The sequence below is a fragment of the Grampus griseus genome (assembly GCF_964374135.1).
Source record: "Grampus griseus genome assembly, chromosome: 7".
Classification (NCBI taxonomy): Eukaryota; Metazoa; Chordata; class Mammalia; order Artiodactyla; family Delphinidae; genus Grampus; species Grampus griseus.
The window spans coordinates 93,171,173-93,195,409 of NC_139001.1; the positions used below are offsets into that span (position 1 = coordinate 93,171,173).

At 43.1% G+C, this 24,237-nt stretch overlaps 1 protein-coding gene across 1 annotated transcript in view; it reads left to right on the forward strand.

The window, feature by feature from the left end:
• Nucleotides 1-24,237, forward strand: part of LCT (lactase) — a gene marked incomplete at both ends in the record, with an annotated part of 50,941 nt that overhangs the window by 1,561 nt on the left and 25,143 nt on the right. Inside the window, 5 exons of the mRNA XM_082657763.1 lie at nt 7,278-7,357; nt 10,029-10,112; nt 11,809-11,911; nt 13,334-13,412; nt 16,766-17,492. Coding sequence (XP_082513889.1) covers nt 7,278-7,357; nt 10,029-10,112; nt 11,809-11,911; nt 13,334-13,412; nt 16,766-17,492 — 1,073 coding nt within the window. The remainder of the gene's footprint in view (nt 1-7,277; nt 7,358-10,028; nt 10,113-11,808; nt 11,912-13,333; nt 13,413-16,765; nt 17,493-24,237) is intronic.

Below are 24,237 nucleotides of genomic sequence, written 5' to 3' on the forward strand. Positions count from 1 at the left end.
TGGGGGATCTCAGTTCCCCGACCAGGGATCAAACCCATGCCCCCTGCAGTGGAAGCCCAGAGTTCTAACCACTGGACCTCCAGGGAATTCCTGAGCCTCCCCTTTTTCTTATGCAAAGCGAGTTACATGTTCTAGTTGAAGCCTATATTCCAGCAGGGGAGACAAATACAAAGATAAAATAATAATATGCTGACAGATAGTGAGAAGAGCATGCTTACAATTGTCCGTATTCCTGCTTCATGGCTAGTTTAAGGTTCCAATTCAGTAGGCCCGGATGGAATCAGGACATTGATTTTAATAAATTCCGTAGGTGAATCTAGGCTAGGTACACCAAAAAATTGGTACACCAATTTTGAGAACCAATTTTGGATTATATATGCTTCCTGGTTTTTATTATATACTGTATGTATATTTTTATACATAGTATATAATACATCTGCATACTTGTATACTCTGCCTTTGAAACTTAACATATTTAATGAATATATTCTCATTTTATTAAAAACTCTTTGAAAGCATGATTTTCAGTGTTGTTACAGGTTCCCATTATATTAATGGATCATAGAGTTTAAAATATTCTTTCATTTTTGTATATAAGTTTATTTAATTTTCACTATTAAAAATTATGTTGGGCTTCCCTGGTGGCGCAGTGGTTGAGAGTCCACCTGCCGATGCAGGGGACACGGGTTCGTGCCCTGCTCCGGGAAGATCCCGCATGCCGCCGAGCGGCTGGGCCCGTGAGCCATGGCCGCTTTTAACCAACATATGTTGGTTAAAAGCAAAATAACTTTTTGAAGGTGGGGATATTGAATAATATCCCCCAAACTGAAAAGGAACTTTGAGACCAAAGTGAAGCAGGCAACTTCATAAAATGCAATTATGGAGTTTACTGTGGGTAATTTACATATGGGTAAGATCGGGTGAACAGTGATCTGGAAGCATTTGCAGCTGCATTCCTTACTGCCAAAAGGGGCACAAGGGAATTTAAAGGGGCCAAAGCTAAAAATGCAGTCTGATTATTAAGGGAGAAGCACATCTGCACCAGTGGGACTGGAAGTTTTTCCATCCCCTTGGGGGTCTCATGACCATTATTCCTTGAGGACCATTAACCATCTGTGTCAGCTAAAGAGCATTCTTCCAGTTCTTGTATCTGATGAAGACAAGGGTAAAAGTTGATAGGAAACTTATCTGGCTTGGGTGCATTACTTGTGAGTAGGCTAAAGCTCAGTCACACAGGAAGGGGAGGGGTTAGGACTGTGGGCCTAAGGTGGAGCTGACAAAATAGAGTCAGTGTGGTTCAGCCACACAATAACTAACACCCATGGAGTGACCACTCAGTCCAGCAATTAAAATATAACAATACTGTGGTGATTTTGTAACACGGAATTATTGAATCACTATGTTGTGCACATGGAACTAACATAGTGTTGTAGGTCAATTATGCTTCAATTTTTTAAAGAGTAAGAAAACAGCAAAAAATTATATATAATATATAATACATATATATAATATATATATTACACCACTTCACATCAATTAGGATGGCTGTAATAAAAAAGACAGACAGGGACTTCCCTGGTGGCGCAGTGGTTCAGAATCTGCCTGCCAATGCAGGGGACACAAGTTCCAGCCCTGGCCCAGGAAGATCTCACATGCTGGAGAGCAACTAAGCCTGTGTGCCACAACTACTGAGCCTGTGCTCTAGAGCTCAAGAGCCACAAGTACTGAGCCTACGTGCCACAACTACTGAAACCCATGCACCTAGAGCCCGTGCTCCACACCAAGAGAAGCCACCACAATGAGAAGCCTGCGCACCGCAACGAAGAGTAGCCCCCACTTGCTGCAACCAGAGAAAGCCCGCGCACAGCAATGAAGACCCAATGCAGCCAAAAATAAATAAGTAAATAAATTTATTTTTTTAAAAAAAGACACAATAACAAGTGTTGGCAATGATGCTGAGAAATTGGAACACTCATACTTTGCTGGTGGGAATGAATTATGGTGCAGCCACTTTGGAAATCAGTTTGGCAGTTCCTCAAGTTAAATTTTAGAGTTACCATATGACTCAACAATTCCTCTCCTAGGTATATATCCAAGAGAAATGAAAGCAAATGTCCAGACAAAAACGCATCACAAATGTTCATAGCAGTATTATTCGTAATAACCAAAAGTGGAAACAACCCTAATGTCCATCAATTGATGGATAAACAAAAAGTGGCATATCAGTACAATGGAGTATTACTCAGCCCTTGAAAGGAATGATGTACTGATTCGTACTACAACATGATAATCCTTGAAGACATTATGCTAAGTGAAAGCAGCCAGTCTCAGACCACATATTATATGATTTCATTTATATTAAATATACAGAGTAGACAAATCTATAGAGACACTAAAGTAGAGTAGCTATATCTGGGGCTAGAAGAGAGAATGGGAAGTGACTGCTAATGGTTATATAATTTCTTCCTGGGTTACTAAAATGTTCTGGAATTAGTGGAGATGGTTGCACAGCTTTGTAAATGTACTAAAGACCACTGAATTGTATACTTTAAAGCGATGAATTTTATGGTATATGAATTATATCTCAGTTTTTTAATGTTAAAAAATTAATTGGAAGGTTGAGGGTTTATAAAACAAAACAAACCATACCACAACTTATGTCTACTTGTATATTCTTCCCTATCTCATCTCCCATTCTCCCCCACCCCATCCCAGGTTACCACTGTGCTAAATATTCCATCCATTTTTATTAGTCTATGGCTTTCCCCTCTTCCCCATTTGGTGTCCGTAATGGAGGTACAAGGTCAAACGTTTTGAATAAAAATATTTAATTACAGAAAAATTGGGATTTTACTAAATATATTGTAGCCCCCCAAAATTCACCATGTTTTAAAAATATGTTTAAAAATTAAATTCCCGAGCTTCCCTGGTGGCGCAGTGGTTGAGAGTCCGCCTGCTGATGCAGGGGACACAGGTTCGTGCCCCGGTCCGGGAGGATCCCACATGCCGCGGAGCGGCTGGGCCCGTGAGCCATGGACGCTGGGCCTGTTTGTCCGGAGCCTGTGCTCCGCGATGGGAGAGGCCACAGCAGTGAGAGGCCCGCGTACCACAAAAAAAAAAAAAAAAAAAAAAAATTAAACTCCCATTTACTGCTGATTAGAAAATAAACAAGGTGAAATGCAGTTCTGATTTTTTCCTAAGAATTTTTTTATCAGGGTATGATTTACACACAGTGAAGTGCATAGATCTTAATTTTACACTTTGATTAGTTTTGACAAACCCATACATCCATGTAACCCATACCTTTATCAAGATATAAGACATTAACCAACACCTCCAAAAATCCCATTCCTGATCAATTTTATCCCTTCCTAATCAATCTCTACCCAAGGAACAACCACTGATCTGACTTCTATCAGCATAGTTACGAATGGAATCATAAGTATGTACTTTTTTGTTTGTCTTTTTTCATTTGGCATGTTTGTGAGATTATTTTGTTGCTGTATTAGTAATTTGCTCCTTGTTTCTTCTAAGTGGTGTTCTATCATGGATGTATCACAATTGAGGGGCATTGGTGCAATTTCCAGTTTTTATCTCCTATAAATAAGTTGCTATGAACGTTCTTGTACAAGTTTTTGCATGGACATATGTTTTCATTTCTCTTGGATAAATACCTAGGAGTGGAATTGCTGGATTTCAGGGGAGAGATGTATTTGACTTTCTAAGAAACTGCCAGTTTCCCAAAGCAATTGTTCCATTTTATACTCTCACTAGCCGTGTGTGAGAATTTCAGTGGCCTCACATCCTCACCAACGTTTGGCATTTTTATCCTTTCTATTTTAGCCATTCTGATGGTATCTCATTGAGATTCCATTACTTTTTAAAAAATATAGTTTCTATCCCAACTGCATGTGTGCTTAAACAATATAGTTTTCAATTTTGAGTGGTTTGGTTTTGAGCATCATGAAAGAGTATTATACTTTTTGTAGTCCTCTAGGACTTCTTTTTTCTCCAACAAAACTGTTTCAAAAACTTACTCATATTGTTGAATATAGCTATAGTATCTTCTTTTCACTGCTATCTGATATTCCATTGTGGGACTAAGCCACATTTTATTGATTAATTCTGCTGCTTATGTGCATCAGCCACCAGAATGGCTACTATTTTTAAAAAGCAGAAGATCCCAAGTGTTGGTGAGGATAGAGAGAAATTATAACCCTGTGCATTGCTGGCCAGTATGTAAACGGTGTAGCCACTATGGAAAACTCTGTGGCAGTTCCTCAAGAAATTAAACATAAAATTACCATATGATCTAGCACTTGTGGGTATATACCCAAAAGAATTGAAAGCAGGGACTTGAACAGATATTTGCACACCCATTTTCATAGCAGCATTATTCACAATAGCCAAAAGATGGAAATAATCCAAATGCCCAGACAAGGATGAATGGATAAAGAAAATATGCTAGATACATACAATTGAATATTATTCAGCGTTAAAAAGAAATGAAATTCTGACACATGCTACAGCATGGATGAACCTTGAAGACATTATGCTAAGTGAAATAAGCCAGACACAAAAGGACAAATATTGTATGGTTCCACCTATGTGAGGGACCTAGAATGATCAAATTCACAGAGACAGAAAGTAGAATAATGATTACCAGAGGCTGGGAGGAGGGGGAAATGGGGGAGATACTGATCATGGACACAGAGTTTCAGCTTGAGATGATGGAAAAGTTTGGGAGGTAGATGGTGGTGACAGTTGCACAGCAATGTGGATGTATTTAAAGCCACTTAAAAAAATTTTAATGGTAAATTTTATGTTATGTATTTTTACCACAATTCTGAAAAGTTCTTTTCTAATCTTTCTATATGTGTTATTATAAACCTCCTATTGATGTTTTTAATGTGCACCATGGGAAGGATACAAAAGAAGGTTCTTAGCAGAGAGTCAGAGGGAGAGCAGGAGAGTGAACATCCCTCTCACATAAGAGTAGAGTTGCACATAGCACCCACCTCTTGTACAACACTGGGACACAATCTACAGCAACACTTGAGTCCCCACCCACCTCTTGAAGCATTGATACTAGCAGTTCAATACTGTCCGTATTACTTTTATTGAAGCATTTAGGGCAAAAGAGAAAGGAGCAAACGGAAAGGGACTATTTTTTAATGGACAACGGCAATGGTTTTTGGAGGAAGAACTTCCCTTTGTGGTGGAAACAGAATTGAGCTTATCCTTAGTGAAATCTACTAATGCCTGTGAGGGACATGAACTTACACAGTGCTGTGCAGTGATTTTTCTACATGGCCTTGAAACAGTTAATTCTCAACCCACAGCAAATACTGACTTTGAGTTCTGTAGACAAGAATACTGACTTTTAACCATCTCCAGCAAAAATTACAAGATAAATTATCTTAAGCCAGAGCAATTACCCCCCATTTCATTCCCAAGAAAACATGAAACTGCAAGCTTAGAATGAGAATCTAGTTTTGAGTAATCTGCATTTTACATTATTTTAAGAAGTATAGTTTGTGCTTGCACTGGGAACAGGTTGGGAACCATATCGGGAAGTTTATTTTGTATGATATGAGAATTTCTGGGACTTCAGGTACATTAGTTCACTCTGATTCTAAAAACAGCTTGTAAAGTCAAATAGAAGTGATTTGTGGGTCAATTGTGCTTAGGGATTAACTGTACTCTTGTGTCATGTCATTGATCCAGAGATAATACTAAATTGTACATTTTAAAGTGTTCAGCACAGTCTGAGAACACGTGTTCTATGTGAGCTGATGTGATGATAGACTGAAGCATGGAAATCTGTGGAATATGAAATGGCTCCATCGGGCACAATCACTGAATAACTGGGAAATATCTTTATCTTATCAGAATGAGGACTAAATGTCTCTGAGTGATATTCCCTTCTCAGGGGATTTCAAAGTTCCATTATGTTTATCAAAATAAGAACTTTGATAGTTGGCAGCGGTTGTTAATAGTGGTTTCATTGACTGGGGAGATCTTTCTCCTGTACAGAATTTGGATGCAGGAGAGAAGTCAGACATATAGTCTTATAGTTTAAGTCTCAAACTCTGGTTTCATTCAATTTTTGTTTACTGTTTCCAAAGCACAGGTCTGAGCACCTGCCTATGCACCCAGTCCTAAGCTTGCTGTTTGGAGGGCCTAGAGAAATGTTTAAGTTTGCCCCTCAAGGAGCACACAATCCAGCAGGAGATAAAGACTTATGCACATCAAAGAGTTAGATGGCACTGCTAACAACTGAGGAATCCCAAGTCCACAGCAGCGTGTTTCGAGTTGTGGTCTGAGCATCACTGCCTCAGAAGCACCCAGGAAGCTTGTTAAAAGGCACTTGCTCCTGGGCCCACCCCAGTGGGCTGACGAGAAGGACAGGTGATTCTGATGCACATAAGCTTAAGCACCACTGTTAGGTGATCAAATGTCAAAGCAAGTGGGTACAAGCTGCACAGATTTATATTTCCTTCATGCGCAGTAAGTGTCGAATGGACATTTGCACAGCAAAAAAGGACAGGTAACAGCAGTCCCCTGAGAACGCCCTGCCTTTCAAAAGTCCCTCCCCACTTGGAACTCTTAGCTGTTTGGAACCAATGGTTCCCAAGCTTTACTGTGTATCAGAATCACCTGGAGAGCTTGTAAAGCACGCAGAGACCAAGGTTTATTAGGAACTTAGGACGCAGTTCTCTCCTTTCCGCCTTTTACATTGCTCAGGGTTGGGAGAAGGAACTGCTTTTATTCTTACAAAAGACTTTACGAGTGTCCTGCACTTCACCATCCTGATTTACATGAAACACTCTTTAAAAGGACATTTTTAATTTTTTTTTTAAATTTATTTTATTTATTGTTTTTGCGTTACGCGGGCCTCTCACTGTTGTGGCCTCTCCCGTTGCGGAGCGCAGGCTCCAGACGCGCAGGCTCAGCGGCCATGGCCCACGGGCCCAGCCGCTCCGCGGCATGTGGGATCCTCCCGGACCGGGGCATGAACCCGTGTCCCCTGCATCGGCAGGCGGACTCTCAACCACTGCGCCACCAGGGAAGCCCAGGACATTTTTTAAAAAGCTACCTTGTTTTCTAAAATCTTTCAGCTAGGGTAAAATCATGTGAGTGATTTCTTAAGAAATCCTTTTTAAAGTCAGTGAACATGGAATAGAAAGGTCAAGAGGAAATGAGTTCGCCAGGGGCTTCTGGGTTCACAGGCTCCTTCCTCTCTCACCTTCAGCCCTTCCTCTGGTTGGTTTCAGGCCAAAAGCTCTCTGTCGTCCTGCGAGCCCAGGTGGTCTCCGAGCTCCTGCTAGAACCGTCTACGTCTGCACTTGCCAAGGTAATGACAGCCCAAAGAAATAGTATCTGTAACTTCTCAGGAAAGTTGCTATTTTAATTTTAAAAAACCAAGAGAAATTTTTGTCTGTTGGCTTGACATTCTTTTTTTTAATCTATTTTATTGAAGTATAGTTGACTTACAATGTTGTGTTAATTTCTGCTGTACAGCAAAGTGATTCAGTTATACATATATATATGTATTCTTTTTCATATTCTTTTCCATTATGGTTTATCACAGGGTATTGAATATAGTTCCCTGTGCTATACAGTAGGACCTTGTTGTTTATCCATCCTCTGTATAATAGTTTGCTTGACATTCTTACAAATGCCTCTTATGAGTGTTATGCATTCTCTAGATTCATAATTACTTTAAAACAAAATCCTATTTGTTGTAGCCCCAGCTCTCACTTGGTCAAGTGTCAGATTTTGCCTGCACAAAGAAGTCAAATGCCTCTGCTCTTGCTCTGACTTTTTATTAAAAGAGCTTCTTAGAAGAGCAGTCAGTGTTTTTAGCAAAACAGATACTAGGGTAAAGGTTTTTTTTTTTTTAAAAAGTAATGTCCCCCTAGAGTGCCCATCCTGGTTTTGACCTCGTCTAAATACACCTTTTAAATATAATTTTAATAAGAAAAGTTAAAACATCTGAGAATTTAACAGCTTTGGCCCTTGTAATGTTGGCTGCTGGGCGGTATGGAACGCCCTTAGAGAAAACAACTGATTTCTGTAGTTGTGCAGCACTGGTGTCTGTGTTATGATGGAGGCCCCATATGCCAAGGTCCAATTTCAGATTTACCAGCTCAGGGATTTAAAAACCAGACATGATAAGGTTCTGAAATGGCCAGGTCCAAGACTGATTGTATGGCCATATTACCATCTAAATTCTTTTACGAGGGGCGATAATTGCTATCAGTTATGAGCTCAGGAGACCAAAGTGCTGATTGAAAAGTGTTTGTCAAGCAGCAGTCTTTGAACTGGTCTCTCTGCCCCCACTCCTGCCACGCATCTGGGCCGCCTTCCGAAAGCACAGTTTTGTTCATTTCCCTACTGAGAAGCTACACTCCCCTGAATTGGTGAAATTCCTCAGGGCCTTCCAGAATATGGCTCACTCAGGCCTTCTTGCTCTCTGGCCTCACCTTTTTGTCCCAGCGTGTATGCTATTTTTCCTGCCGACTCTCCTGCATTCCCTACCTCAAGTCCTATCCTCCTGGCCTTCCTCAAATCTCTTCCAACAAAATTCTGTCTATTTTTAACATCTGTGTGGATGTGCCCTCCATCAGGAGGCCTCTATTAATAATACTCCCTCACTCAACCTGATGTGATCTCTCCCAGCTTGGAACCCTTAGCCACTTGTTTAGATCAGCGGTTCCCAAGCTTTGGTATGTACCAGAATCACCTGGAGAGCTAGTAAAGAACACAGAGGCCAAGGCTTAATGTGGAGGGTTGCCGTGGGCCTTCATAGGCTTCCCAAGTTCCCAGGTGAGTCTAATCCCCACCAAGATTTGAGGACCACTGATGTGGATTTTTCATATAGCACTTAGAACTTTCTGCCTGTTCTTCATATAGTCAGTGCATCTGTTAACACTCTGTATCAAGTTGGAAGCTTCTGTGGATCTCACTCATCTTTAAACCCAGCACAGTGACTTTCAAGGGTATGAACTCAATGATCATGTGCTGTATGGAATTGACAAACAAAGCAAGCGCTGATAGGGCAGAGGGGAAGGTTCGAGTGGAGCTCACCAGCGGGGAGCAAGCCTGTGGAATGTTGAGTAAACACCAGTGATAACTTGACTGGGAAAGCCATAGGGAGCCAGAGGAGAGTCAGTTATCAAATGTCACAGTGCACTGGGTTGTCAGCAGATACCATTATTGACGGTCTTTGTCCCAAGGGAAGAGAAGGGGAGAAGACAGGCAATGATCTGGTCATGGCCAGGATAGAAATGGCTCGCTGAAAAGGGTAGGGAGGGGATCACCGTGGTATCTGCATATGTTTAGACTCTGAATCTGTAGTTCTTAAAGTATATGTAGGCCAGAGACAGGGCAGAGGGGTATGTCCTTAACTGGAGCACAGACGGGGGTGTCCATGGACCATGAGAGTTCTGTTCTCCAATAATAATGTGGACCAGGCTAAGGCCAGCTGGGATGGACTTTAAACTGTGGCCTGAATGTAGCCAGTGACTATAGCCTACAATTAAAACAAAACCCCAAACCCCAGTAGGGTCTGCCGAAATTACTAAGGGGCCTGTGGGTGGGTGAGGGCTGCACTGCCTCCGTCCTGCAAAGTGGAAGGCCATGAGGAGGGTGCTGCTCAGGGCAGCTCTGGCCTCTGACTCCCTTCCTTCGTGCTCATCCACTTGGTGGAAACCCACCCTTTCTGGCATATGGTGCTTCTTTCATTCACTCACTCATTCAATTGTGTGCATTTATTGAGAGCTTCCTGTGTGCCAGGCACTTTGCTGAGTGCACACGTGATGTATTCCCCACAGCACGTAGGCACACCCCACACACATTCTCACTGTGTCCCCAGCTTTTCCTCATCCTGCTTTTCCCTTGGAAAATCCCACTTTGGAGTATTCCATTTAGTAATAAGGGGAGAAACAAAAAAAGAATACTTCTGAGCAGTTCTTTGTCTTGAAATTCCTTGTGCTCTGATGATCCTATTTACTTATTTCCAGGACGCAGTTGACTTCCTCTCTCTAGATTTATCTTATGGATGCCAAAGCGAGGCAGGTTTCCGGCAGAAGCTGAGTCAATTGCAGGTAATTTGAGCTGTTTTCCATATTGATGATGAATGGCAAAGTTTCCTGAGAGCATATTAGACATTTAATGCTTCAGCTGATGTGTAAACTGAACTTCCTCCAAGAGTCCATATACTTGCAGGGAATTCCCCAGCGGTCCAGTGGTTGGGACTCTGTGCTTTCATCACTGCCAAGGGCCCGAGTTCAATCCCTGGTCAGGGAACTAAGATCCCACAAGCTTCTCGGTGCAGCCAAAAATAAGTAAACAAATAAAAGATTCCACATACTTGCAGAGTTGCATCTGGAGAGATTCCTATAGAGAACATCTGGAGGTTAGATAGTCTTCCCTGGAAAGGATAATGAGGGTTGGCTTGTTAAGGTAAATATTTACATGGATCCTCTGCTCTCTTGTGTAGAAAACTACTGAGAATCCAAATTCCAGTGTTCATTCTGAGATTAAAACAGACATTTCATGGATGTGGTCATGTAGATATTTATCCTGACAAGCCAACCCTCACTATCCCTCCACTCTCCTCAGAGCACCTGCACCCCCTCTCTGAGCCTCAGCTGCTGCTCCCCACTGGCACACAGGTGTCTTAGGGCCTGAGGACCCACAGGTTCTGAATTCTTCAGGAGGTACATGTAGGAGTCCCACGTTCCCTTCTCAGAAGAGGCTTTGCTCACCAGGGGCTTCCCCACTCAGCAGAGGGCTCCTGCAGCTCTCCAGTCCTGTGATACCACAGGCTGCCTCACTGCATATGGATCTTCCAGGGAGGGGAAAACCCTCGGTTCCCTTAGGAGTTTGGCTTTGCGCACTGACCTGGCCCAGGGAAAGAACAAGACTACGTGGGTCACAGCTCCACTCACTGGTTCTGAGCGACTTACTTGGTTTCTCGGAGATTAAGGCTTGAGGCTCATTGTTACTGGTTTCTCTGAGAAAATAAAGAACCCGCCTGGCTTCTTTTTAAGTAGTTGCTATTGGTATTTCTCAGTGGCTGTTAACGACTAGAGGAGGAAAACTCAGTGTGGGAAAAATGACAAAACCCAACCTCCCCCAAAAAAGGTAACCTAAAGTGAGGTCAAACAACATGTCAGCCTAAAGATGTTTCTTTTGACACTGAAATGGCTAGAAATGGGAGAGAAATTATACCTGCTCCAATTCTAATGAAGATAGCTTCTTTTAAATTTCTTTATGGAGTATGTCAGATATATCCAAAGGTAGAAGGAAAAGTAAACTGAAGCCATCCCCAGCTTCAAAAGCTATCAACTCGTGGCTGATCTTGTTTCATCTATACCCTACCTTCCCCCTCTCAAACCAGATTGTTTTGAAGCAAACCCTAGACATCCATAAACATCTTGACAGTGGCACCTGATTGAGCTTCTTGTAGCAGCACAGGCCCCTGACATGAGCAGACTGCCTTGTTCCTGGTCCTAACACAGTGACTGGTTCTAGGAGGTACCTTGTAGCCTGAGGTGATGGCAGAAATTAGCCTGTCTCTTTGGTGGGGGTCAGTGTAGAGAATGGTCTATGTTATTGAAAAGTGTAGATTTTTCTCCCTCAAGTCTAGAGTCGGCTCTCTTTATTGACTGAGATGGCTAGCGGTCATTTCCAAAACCAAATTGAGTGTCGTGACTTCTCATCTTTAAAATCTGTCCCTGTTAACAAAAAACTTACTCTAGGCAGCTTCAGTTCACTTGCTGGCCTATATCATTTCAGACTATTGAGCCAAAAGTGGAAGTTTTCATCTTCAATCTGAAACTCCAGGACTGCCTCTCCATGAGGAAGAACCCAGCTGATCAGTTCTTCAGCCTTCTCACAGGTGAGTGGACCATCACTGGAGAGGTTTGGAGTGATATTTGGTGCACTGGCTTGTGGGGTAGCTATTTTAAAAGTCTGGGGTTCCAATGGGAGGAGCGACCAGAGGAGGGGTGGTCTGAGAGCCCATCCCAGATGAGTTTAGTGTCCCTTGTCTTCTTGTTGTTGGTCTTGATCCCTTAGCTCCCACTGACCCAAGAAAGGAGAGAGGTTCTGTACGAGGATGGTAAGGATGCCTTGGTCTCATGGAAATAAAGACCATCAGGCCTCAGATGTCAGGTGAAAGCATGGCAACTGCCCTGTGTCCATCTGTCCACTTCCATTACCCCTCCCTCTAAGGTCTCTCATCTCTGCCCCCCTTGGCAGGGCTGCCTCTCTCCCCTCAGCCACCTTACTTTTGTTCATTTCCCCATTACCTAATCAAAATCTTCAGGTATAGGACCCACAGCTCATGGAGCATCTCCTTGGTGTCTCTTAGTTCAAATTCTTGAGTGTGAATCTGATGGGTGGGCCATGTAATCAGAAGATTGCTCCTGGGACTTCCCTGGTGGTCAAGTGGTTAAGTCTCTGTGCTACCACTGCAGGGGGCACGGGTTCCATCCCTGGTTGGGGAACTAAGATCCCACATGCCACATGGTGTGGCTATTAAAAGAAGGAGAAGAAGAAGGTTGCTCCTGGTCCAATCCGGCCAAGGGAAAGTAGGAGGTCCACTAAGGCCTCAGGGGCTGAGGACCACTAGACACTCTGCAGGAAGGGCCAAGGGGCACGCTCCTGCATGCCTGGATATCCAGTTCAGTCCCCCTGTAAGGTCAGAATATGGGAGAAGTTGGTAGTGCCCTTTCTACTACCTGTAACCAGTGCTGAGCTGGCTTCACAGACCTCTTGAACTGCATCCATGGATACCACTTAATAACTCTTGCCCTAACTCATCTTTGATGGTATAATGATTTCCGTTCTTAAATCCCATCACTTTCTAAATGGTTAAAATGGTCAATTTTATGTTTATGTATAGTTTCTTACAAAAAAAATAAAATTCCGCCCCTTTCTGATATTTGAGTTTTGAGTCAGTTGTTCTCCTTGTTTGGTCTCCAGACAAGCAGCATTAGCATCACTTGGGAACTTGTTAGACATTCACATTCTAGAGCCCACCTCAGATCAGAAACTGTGATCAGAAACTTTGGAGTGGGCCCAGCAATCTGTGTTGAACAAGCTCTGCAGGTGATGCTGATGCACATGGAAGTTTGAGAACCACTGTTCTATCACTTTTGAGTTCTATAAATCTTTAGCCTGTGGAATTTTCCAGAGGGGTTTGGAGCCATTGCTTGGGGTTTGGGTGTGGTGTATAAGTGAGGAAAACTGTTGATAGTAGTCATGCATATTGTTGGTTGGGCTTCAGGTGGAGTGAATTAAATGTCTTCTCTTACAGCCATAAGGGAAGAACAAGTGCTCACCATTGGGTTTGATCTTAGTACATTCCTGAGCTGTTCATCAAGTTCCAAGAAAAGGTAATGTTAGATTTCCTGTGGGACTACCAATAACTGATATTTGCAGAATACTCTGTTGTTCTTTCACATGTGTAAACACAGGGGACTGTTGTCATCTGCCTCTTGGACCAGTGAGTCCTTTGTGGCCAAGGACTAGAGATGAAGGCTCAGAGGGGAAAGCAGGGAGCAGTGTCTCTGGCCACCACATGGTTCTCCTCTAGTTCACCCAAGTGCACACAGCTAGCAGAGCTGGTGTTTAAACCCCTGCCTTCTAGTTTAGATCTTGTTGGAGGCATTGTGAGGTTGTGGACGAGCAGGCTGGGTTAATGATAGATCTGCCCATCCCTGAAGTTATGTGATCTGAGTAAGTAAGGTGAGTTCTCTGCACCATTTCCTCACACAAAATGTGAAACATCTTACCCGTGAGGAGATGGCATAGATAGGAAAGCCAGCTGTGCAGCAGGGCAGAAGCCTAAATCAGCAGTTTCTCAGGACAAAGGTTTTAAATTATTGTGGGATTGCAAATAATTTCTTTGCACATGACTAAAGTACCAAAATTTGTAAGTGACATACTGAAAAAAATTAGAGTAGATTTGAGGTTATCTCCATAATTATATCATTCTCATGCACTTATATTCCAATGCGCTTCTTGAGAAAAGTTTGGTGTGGAAGCCAGTGCAGGGAACTTCTCAGAACCGTGGGGGTATGTTACACACCTGAGCATCATATACCGTGTGTCAAGGAAGGACCAAGGCCCGGAGGCAATCATTGGCTTCCCAGACCTTCAGCTAGAGCTCACCTCAGACATTTCTAGCACAGCTCTGTCCAAGATCATAAACTTCAGTTGCCACCACCTCTTTGCACTTTTTCTCTTGCAGCATTTGGCTGTCCTCAGCTGTGTCTCCTTCCATTGTTCAGTCCTCTCAACTCACTTCAAATCAGCAGTTCAGATCACCAGACCCTAAGCAGCTGCACATGTCAGGCTTTGTGCCGGGAGTATGAACAGTATGATGAGCAAGTAGATCAGAACTGCTCTCTGTTCACACGTGGAGTCAGCTGAGGAGTGCTGGGCTATCTTTTCAGAAAATAAAACTCAAGAGGTCATAATAAACGTGGTACCCTGGGGACTTCCCTGGCGGACCAGTGGTTAGGACTCTGTGCTTCCACTGCAGGGGCCACGGGTTCCATCTCGGCTTGGGGAACTAAGATCCCACATGTCACGCATGACATGGCAAAAGAAAAAGAAAGGGGGCACCCTGAGATCACAATGATTGCAAAACCACAAGATGACATGAGACACCGGCTCCAGGATTCTCTAACACCTTGATCTCTCAGTACCTTGCATGCAGGGAAGATCCAACATTGGCTAACGTTAAACCGAGAGTGGGGGCGGGGGGTTCTCACTCAGGTGGATGTTGATGGAGAACCTGCAGGGGCAGGTGGCAGCACGTCCTGAGAGGACGGGCATCATTTTCTTGTCGGAGTGTTTTAGTCCTCAGAAGTGAGACAGAGAGGCCCGCCAGTGATTCTAGCACAGAGTATGGCAGGAGATACAGACTGCTCCCCAAAGGAGGGAAAAAGAGCATTACCTGGGATGCTCTGAGGTGGCTTAGAGTGCGGGGTGAGGGGTGGCTGAAGGAGGACACTTGGAGGGCTGGGCATAGAGACTTTCTGTGCTAAATCTCTTCCCAAGTTAGGCAAACCCAGGACTCCCAGCTCCAAGGCCTGTATGGCAAGTTCTGTGTTATCCAGGGGCAGTTTGTTTCTTTAAGACCTCTTCTCACCCAAGCCAGAAGGACGGTCATAGTCAGAAGGGTTGGGTCAGAACAGCTGAGTGGGCACCCCTCCATGCCCCTGGTGTGCTCCAGAGTCATGCATCTGTTTTGGGTAATCCACAACTATAGGCTATCATTTCCCCTCACCACTTTTCTACCAAATGCGGATGAGTTGATGCTTAATAAAATAGGAGGAGCTTAAATTTGGAAGGTCCAGGCTCCACTCCACGGGAGGGAGGTCTTTTCTGCAGTGTCTCCGTCACTTCTACCGGTTCTGTGCTCTGGGCCAACCTTGTATAAGTGTCAGCCCCTCGATGGCCCAAGGACAGGGAGATGCTCTTGTACTCCACTTCCTCTCTTCATGAGTGTTCTCTTCTCCAGGCCAAACACACCCACCTCCACCAATCCTTCCTCAAGTTTGCCCTCTGCTGGTGTAACTGCTGCATGTTATCACGCACTGCTTTCCAGCCTGCAGGACAGGACTCAGATAGAGAAAACAATAAAGAAAGAAGGGACGGAGGGAAGGAGGAAGGAAGGAGAGAGAAGGAAAACAGATTAGAAGTAAATAGAATATATCAGACTTCATTGTGTATGAGAATAGCATTTTTATGTTATGCTTTATTTCAGCTATGTTTATTTCTGATGTTTATTTCAGATACATTTATTTCTGAAATAAAACATAACATGCACATAAATGTCTACACGTCTACACACATACATAGTGATATGTGGTTAAAAGCACAGATTCTGTGCTGTACCATTTGCAAGCTGTGTAATCTAGGAGGAGTTCTCATTTTTTAAAAAAAACAAGATGTAAGTTTATTGATATAAATAAAGCCTGAAGATGGACAGTCTAGAGTGGGTAAAAATCATCAGGAATCCAGGCTCCTATCTTGTTGCTTTGTTATTCTTAACAAAACTTCTACCTCATGGTGCAGGATGGATGCTTGAGCTCCTGCCATTATGACCATAATCCAGGCAGCATGAAGAAGAAAGGAGGTTATAGTCAGGGTTGACATTTGAGTGGTACACATCAGTAGAGATGTACCAGTCATTCAATTATTGAAATATTTCTGTACCAGCTGGTAAGTAGCTGCTGACCCCCTGATGCCCGAAGTTACTCATTTCTTTAAGTCTCAGTTTCCTCCTCTGTAGGAAGAAGATAAATAATGTAGTACTTATCTTGTACACTTATTTTGAAAATTAAATGAGATAATGTACATACATTTTTATCATAGTGGTCACCATAGAATCAAAAGTCTCAGTAAATTGAAGTCATTATTATTAGCTATGTTTTATAAATATACACTATAAGAAGAAAAACTTTCATCAGAACTGAAGACTGTATTCAAGGGTGATCTAATGTAGCAAACAGTAGCATTGGTACAGTATTTTCACTCATGCAGGAGCAATGATAACTCACCAAGAAGAGACAATGATAATAATTTTCCCATCTACTTGCTGCCCATGACTTTGGGTCGGTGTTTCCGGAATCTTTACTGATTACACACATTGTCACTGTTCATCGGTCTGGGGGCATTTGTAACTTACAGAGTCATTACTTATACTATGTCCCTTTATGTCACTTCACTCCTACAGCTGGTCTTGTTCTCTGACTGACAACCTGACCCTCCAGACTCTCCTGCAGCTGGACCCGGAGACAGCAGTAGACTCCTCTCTGCCCCACTCAGCCTATCAGAGAGTCTGGGAAATGTTTGCCAACCAGTCCAGGGCAGAAAGGGATGCTTTCCTGCAGGATGTTTTTCCTGAGGGTTTCCTCTGGGGCGTCTCCACAGGGGCTTTTAATGTGGAAGGAGGCTGGGCCGAGGACGGAAGAGGGGCGAGCATCTGGGACAGAGTTGGGCACCAGAACACCGGCAAGGGCCAAGCAACGCCAGAGGTGGCCAGTGACAGTTACCACAAGGTGGACACTGATGTCGCCCTGCTTCGTGGCCTCCGGGCCCAGGTCTACAAGTTCTCCATCTCCTGGTCCCGCATCTTCCCCACTGGGCAGGGGCAGAGCCCCAACCTCCGGGGCGTCGCCTACTACAACATGCTGATCGACAGGCTGCTGGACTCGCATATCGAGCCCATGGCCACGCTGTCCCACTGGGACCTGCCTCAGGCCCTGCAGGATCGCGGCGGGTGGCAGAATGAGAGCATGGTGGATATCTTCCTGGACTATGCGGCCTTCTGCTTCTCCACTTTTGGGGACCGTGTGAAGCTGTGGGTGACCTTCCACGAGCCGTGGGTGATGAGCTACGCGGGCTACGGCACCGGCCAACACGCACCAGGCATCTCCAACCCAGGGATGGCCTCTTTTAAGGTACTTCCCATCCTTGCAATGCCTACTTGTTAGAAGAGAAAGGACATTGGGTTGGAAAAATGTTTATTTTACCTTCCCATCAGCAAGTCTTTCCTTTCTTGTTCCTTTAAAGGAAATCAGAGGGAGGGAGGGAAGGAACCATAAATTCTTAATCACCTTATTTGTCCAAACACTATTCTGGCACTTTAAAAATTGTTGCCACCTCCTCAGAACGGCTCTGATGGATGAGGGAATCGGGGCTTAGGAGGAGAAGACATTGGTCGTGATGACATTGCTAGTGGGTTAGCAGTGTGAAGCCAACATTTGAGCCCAAGTCCCTTGACTCCAAAGCAAGTTTTCCATGTCAGCCAGGACTCTTAATTGCAAGTGACAGAAAACCCAACCCAAACTGACTTAAACAAGGAGGGAATTTCTGAGTTCTGGAAACTGAAGAGTCTTAGTTTTAGCTGATCAGAGTGGAGCTTGATTAGACCACAGATGATGTTACCAGGACTCGATTTTTCTTCTTCTCTTGCTCCCCTCACTGGCTTTATTCTTGGGCTGGCTGGTAGCCAGATGGCCACAATCCTTCTCTCATATTTCAAGATCAGCAGAAAACAGAAAAGACAGCTTGCCTCTGTTCTGGCGTTCCCAGGAAAGTTCTCCCCGTGCTCATTGTCTCTGCATGGGTCGCGTGCCCATCCCTGAACCAGTCGCTGGGTCTAGGCTAGGGGACTGTGTGGCATTGATTGGTTTTGACCCAGGTCCCAGCTCTACCCCTCAACACACTGGCTGAGAGACAGGGAAGTGGCAGTGGGGAGGGTGGTCTTTCCAGAGGGCAATCAGGGTATCATTTCAACAAGAAGGTGATGTGTATCCTTGAGACAAAATTTAAAATGGCTTAACATGGGTCCCATCCATCATTTCCCTTTTTCTTCAAAAGCTCCCAGGAAACCTACCAGCTTCCCTGGCTGCATTCTTCAGGACAATTAGTCTAGCTTTCCCCCAGCACCTTTTGGGTTCTCTTCTCTTCTGAAAGAGGAGCATTCACTGGGCCCCAGGCTAGATGTTAAGTGCCATCAAGACACTTAACTGTCAATTAGAGAACAATTCAAAATACCCACAACGAGAGTGAGCTGGAATACTGTGAATAAATGCCAAAATATAGCACTTAAGTCAAGGCTTCCATTCTGCTCTTGTTCAGCAAGTGACCGTACCCACGGAGACAGAGAACACTTCTGAAAGGGGAAAGCTTGAACCTTTCTGTTTGTCTTTGTTGTAAAACTCATCCCAGCCTTTACACCTTAGGCTTCTTATCCCTACAGCCGTGGCTCCTGAGACTTTTCTACAGAGACTTTTATGAGAAAGTCCACCTCACTTTTTTTTTTTTTTTTTTTTTTGTGGCTGCGTTGAGTCTTCGTTGCTGCGTGCGGGCTTTCTCTACTTGCAGCGAGTGAGGGCTACTCCTCGTTGTGGTGCGTGAGCTTCTCATTGCGGTGGCTTCTCTTATTGCGGAGCACGAGCTCTAGGCGCGCAGGCTTCAGTAGTTGTGGCACGCAGGCTCAGTAGTTGTGGCTCGCAGGCTCTAGAGCACAGGCTCAGTAGTTGTGACACACGGGCTTCATTGCTCCGCGGCATGAGGGATCTTCCCGGGCCAGGGCACTAACCCGTGTCCCCTGCATTGGCAGGCGGATTCTTAACCACTGCACCACCAGGGAAGCCCCACCTCACTTTTCTCTTTCAATTCTTCCTTTTATTTATAAAACATTATGACACCATTAAGGAAAAATTTCCAAGAAAAGATATTTTTCATAGTTCTACTAGTATTTCCTTCCAGTCATGGCTTCCTTACATTCATAGTGTAGTCACAGTGTGCACTCAGCTTAGTGCCCTTGTTTTCTTTTTGTTGTTGTTGTTTTTATTGAAGTATAGTTGATTTACAACGTTGTATCAATCTCTGCTGTACAGCAAAGTGACTCACTTATACACATATAGACTTTTTTTTAGGTATTTAGTCTTTATTCTGAATCTGATAGACAACAGTTATTTTTTTAATTTTTAAATTTCATTTAATTAATTTTTTTATACAGCAGGTTCTTATTAGTCATCAATTTTATACACATCAGTGTATACATGTCAATCCCAATCTCCCAATTCATCACACCACCACCACCCCCCCCACTGCTTTCCCCCCTTGGTGTCCATACGTTTGTTCTCTACCTCTGTTTCTCATTTTCTGCCCTGCAAACCAGTTCATCTGTACCATTTTTCTAGGTTCCACATATATGCATTAATATACGATATTTGTTTTTCCCTTTCTGACTTCACTCTGTGTGACTGTCTCTAGATCCATCCACGTCTCAACAAATGACCCAATTTTATTCCTTTTTATGAAAAGGAATTGTATTCCATTTTATATATATATACCACATATTCTTTATCCATTCATCTGTCGATGGACATTTAGGTTGCTTCCATGACCTGGCTATTGTAAATAGTGCTGCAATGAACATTGGGGTACATGTGTCTTTTTGAATTATAGTTTTCTCTGGGTATTTGCCCAGTAGTGGGATTGCTGGATCATATGGTATTTCTAATTTTAGTTTTTTTTTTTTTTGTGTGTGTGTGTGTGTGTGTGTGGTACCCGGGCCTCTCACTGTTGTGGCCTCTCCCGTTGCAGAGCGCAGGCTCAGTGGCCATGGCTCACGGGCCCAGCCGCTCCGCGGCATGTGGGATCTTCCCGGACCGGGGCACGAACCCGTGTCCCCTGCATCGGCAGGCGGACTCTCAACAACTGTGCCACCAGGGAAGCCCTATTTTTAGTTTTTATAAGGAACCTCCATACTGTTCTCCATAGTGGCTGTATCAATTTACATTCCCACCAACAGTGCAAGAGGATTCCCTTGTCTCCACACCCTCTCCAGCATTTGTTGTCTGTAGACTTTCTGATGATGCCCATTCTAACTGGTGTGAGGTGATACCTCATTGTAGTTTTGATTTGCATTTCTCTAATAATTAGTGATGTTGAGCAGCTTTTCATGTGCTTCTTGGCCATCTGTATGTCTTCTTTGGAGAAATGTCTATTTAGGTCTTCTGCCCATTTTTGGATTGGGTTGTTTGTATTTTTAATATTGAGCTGCATGAGCTGTTTATATATTTTGGAGAATAATTCTTTGTCCGTTGATTCGTTTGCAAATATTTTCTCCCATTCTGAGCGTTGTCTTTTCGTCTTGTTTATGGTTTCCTTTGCTGTGCAAAAGCTTTGAAGTTTCATTAGGTCCCATTTGTTTATTTTTGTTTTTATTAACATTACTCTAGGAGGTGGATCAAAAAAGACCTTCCTGTGATTTATGTCAAAGAGTTTTCTTCCTATGTTTTCCTCTAACAGTTTTATAGTGTCCGGTCTTACATTTATGTCTCTAATCCATTTTGAGTTTATTTTTGTGTATGGTGTTAGGGAGTGTTCTAATTTCATTCTTTTACATGTAGCTGTCCAGTTTTCCCAGCACCACTTATTGAAGAGACTGTCTTTTCTCCATTGTATAGCCTTGCCTCCTTTGTCATAGATTAGTTGACCATAGGTGCGTGGGTTTATCTCTGGGCTTTCTATCTTGTTCCATGGATCTATATTTCTGTTTTTGTGCCAGTACCTTATAGTCTTGATGACTGTAGCTTTGTAGTATAGTCTGAAGTCAGGGAGTCTGATTCCTCCAGCTCCGTTTTTTTCCCTCAAGACTGCTTTGGCTATTTGGGGTCTTTTGTGTCTCCATACAAATTTTAAGATTTTTTGTTCTAGTTCCGTAAAAAATGCCATTGGTAATTTGATAGGGATTGCACTGAATCTGTAGATTGCTTTGGGTAGTATAGTCATTTTCACAATATTGATTCTTCTAATCCAGGAACATGATATATCTCTCCATCTGTTGGTATCATCTTTAATTTCTTTCATCAGTGTCTTATAATTTTCTGCATACAGGTCTTTTGTCCCCCTAGGTAGGTTTATTCCTAGGTATTTTATTCTTTTTGTTGCAGTGGCAAATGGGAGTGTTTCCTTAATTTCTCTTTCAGATTTTTCATCATTAGTGTATAGGAATGCAAGAGATTTCTGTGCATTAATTTTGTATCCTGCAACTTTATAAAATTCATTGATCAGCTCTAGTAGTTTTCTGGTGGCATCTTTAGGATTCCCTATGTATAGCATCATGTCATCTGCAAACAGTGACAGTTTTACTTCTTGTTTTCCAATTTGTATCCCTTTTATTTTTTTTCTTCTCTGATTGCCGTGCCAGGACTTCCAAAACTATGTTGAATAATAGTGCTGAGAGTGGACATCCTTGTCTTGTTCCTGATCTTAGAGGAAATGCTTTCAGTTTTCCACCATTGAGAATAATGTTTGCTGTGGGTTTGTCATATATGGCCTTTATTATGTTGAGGTAGTTTCCCTCTATGCCCACTTTCTGGAGAGTTTTTATCATAAATGGGTGTTGAATTTTGTCAAAAGCTCTTTCTGCATCTATTGAGATGATCATATGGTTTTTACTTTCAATTTGATAATATGGTGTATCACATTGATTGGTTTGCATATATTGAAGAATCCTTGCATTCCTAGGGTAAACTCCACTTGATTATGGTGTATGATCCTTTTAATGTGTTGTTGGATTCTGTTTGCTAGTATTTTGTTGAGGATTTTTGCATCTATATTCATCAGTGATATTGGTCTGTAATTTTCTTTTTTTGTAGTATCTTTGTATGGTTTTGGTATCAGGGTGATGGTGGACTCATAGAATGAGCTTGGGAGTTGTTCCTTCCTCTGCAATTTTTTGGAAGAGTTTGAGAAGGATGGGTGTTAGCTCTTCTCTGTTTGATAGAATTCACCTGTGAAGCCATCTGGTCCTGGACTTTTTTTTTTTTTTTTGGTGGTACACAGGCCTCTCACTGTTGTAGCCTCTCCTGTTGTGGATCACAGGCTTCGGACGCACAGGCTTAGCGGCCATGGCTCACGGGCCCAGCCGCTCCACGGCATGTGGGATCTTCCCGGACCAGGGCACGAACCCGCGTTCCCTGCATCGGCAGGCGGGCTCTCAAGCACTGCGCCACCAGGGAAGCCCGGTTGGAAGATTTTTAATCACAGTTTGAATTTCATTACTTGTGATTGGTCTGTTCATATTTTATATTTCCTCCTGGTTCAGTCTTGGAAGGTTATAGTTTTCTAAGAATTTGTCCATTTCTTCCAGGTTGTCCCTTTTATTGGCATAGAGTTCCTTGTAGTAGTCTCTTAGAATGCTTTGTATTTCTGTGGTGTCTGTTGTAACTTCTCCCTTTTCATTTCTAATTTTATTAATTTGAGTCCTCTCCCTCTTTTTTTTTTTTTTTTGCGGTACGCAGGCCTCTCACTGTTGTGGCCTCTCCCGTTGCGGAGCCCAGGCTCCAGGCACACAGGCTCAGCGGCCATGGCTCACGGGCCCAGCCGCTCCGCGGCATGTGGGATCTTCCCGGACTGGGGCACGAACCTGTGTCCGCTGCATCGGCAGGTGGACTCTCAACCACCGCACCACGAGGGAAGCCCTCTCTCTTTTTCTTGATGAGTCTGGCAAATGGTTTATCAATTTTGTTTATCTTCTCAAAGAAGCAGCTTTTAGTTTTATTGATCTTTGCTATTGTTTTCTTTGTTTCTATTTCATTTATTTCTGCTCTGATCTTTATGATTTCTTTCCTTCTGCTAACTTTGGGTTTTGTTTGTTCTTCTTTCTCTGGTTCCTTTAGGTGTAAGGTTAGATTGTTTATTTGCGATTTTGTTTGTTTCTTGAGATAGGCTTGTATAGCTATAAACTTCCCTCTTAGAAGTGCTTTTGCTACATCCCATAGGTTTTGGATCATCGTGTTTTCATTGTCATTTGTCTCTAGGTATTATTTGATCTCCTCTTTGATTTCTTTAGTGATCTCTTGGTTATTTAGTAATGTATTGTTTAGCCTCCATGTGTTTGTGTTTTTTATGTTTTTTTCCCTGTAATTCATTTTTTTTATGGATTTTTTAAAATATTTATTTATTGATTGATTGATTGATTGATGGCTGTGTTGGGTCTTCGTTTCTGTGCGAGGACTTTCTCTAGTTGCGGCAAGTGGGGGCCACTCTTCATCGCGGTGCACGGGCCTCTCACTATCGCGGCCTCTCTTGTTGTGGAGCATAGGCTCCAGACGCGCAGGCTCAGTAATTGTGGCTCATGGGCCCAGTTGCTCTGCAGCATGTGGGATCTTCCCAGACCAGGGCTTGAACCCGTGTCCCCTGCACTGGCAGGCAGGCTCTCAACCACTGCGCCACCAGGGAAGCCCTCCCTGTAATTCATTTTTAATCTCATAGCATTGTGGTCAGAAAAGATGCTTGATATGATTTCAGTTTTCTTAAATTTACTGAGGCTTGATTTGTGACCCAGGATCCTGGAGAATGTTCCATGCGCACTTGAGAAGAAAGTGTAATCTGCTGTTTTTGGATGGAATGTCCTATAAATATCAATTAAATCTATCTGGTCTATTGTGTCATTTAAAGCTTCTGTTTCCTTATTTTCATTTTGGATGATCTGTCCATTGGTGTAAGTGAGGTGTTAAAGTCCCCCACTATTATTGTGTTACTGTCGATTTCCTCTTTTATAGCTGTTAGCAGTTGCCTTATGTATTGAGGTGCTCCTATGTTTGGTGCATATATATTTATAATTCTTATTGTTATATCTTCTTCTTGGATTCATCCCTTGATCATTGTGTAGTGTCCTTC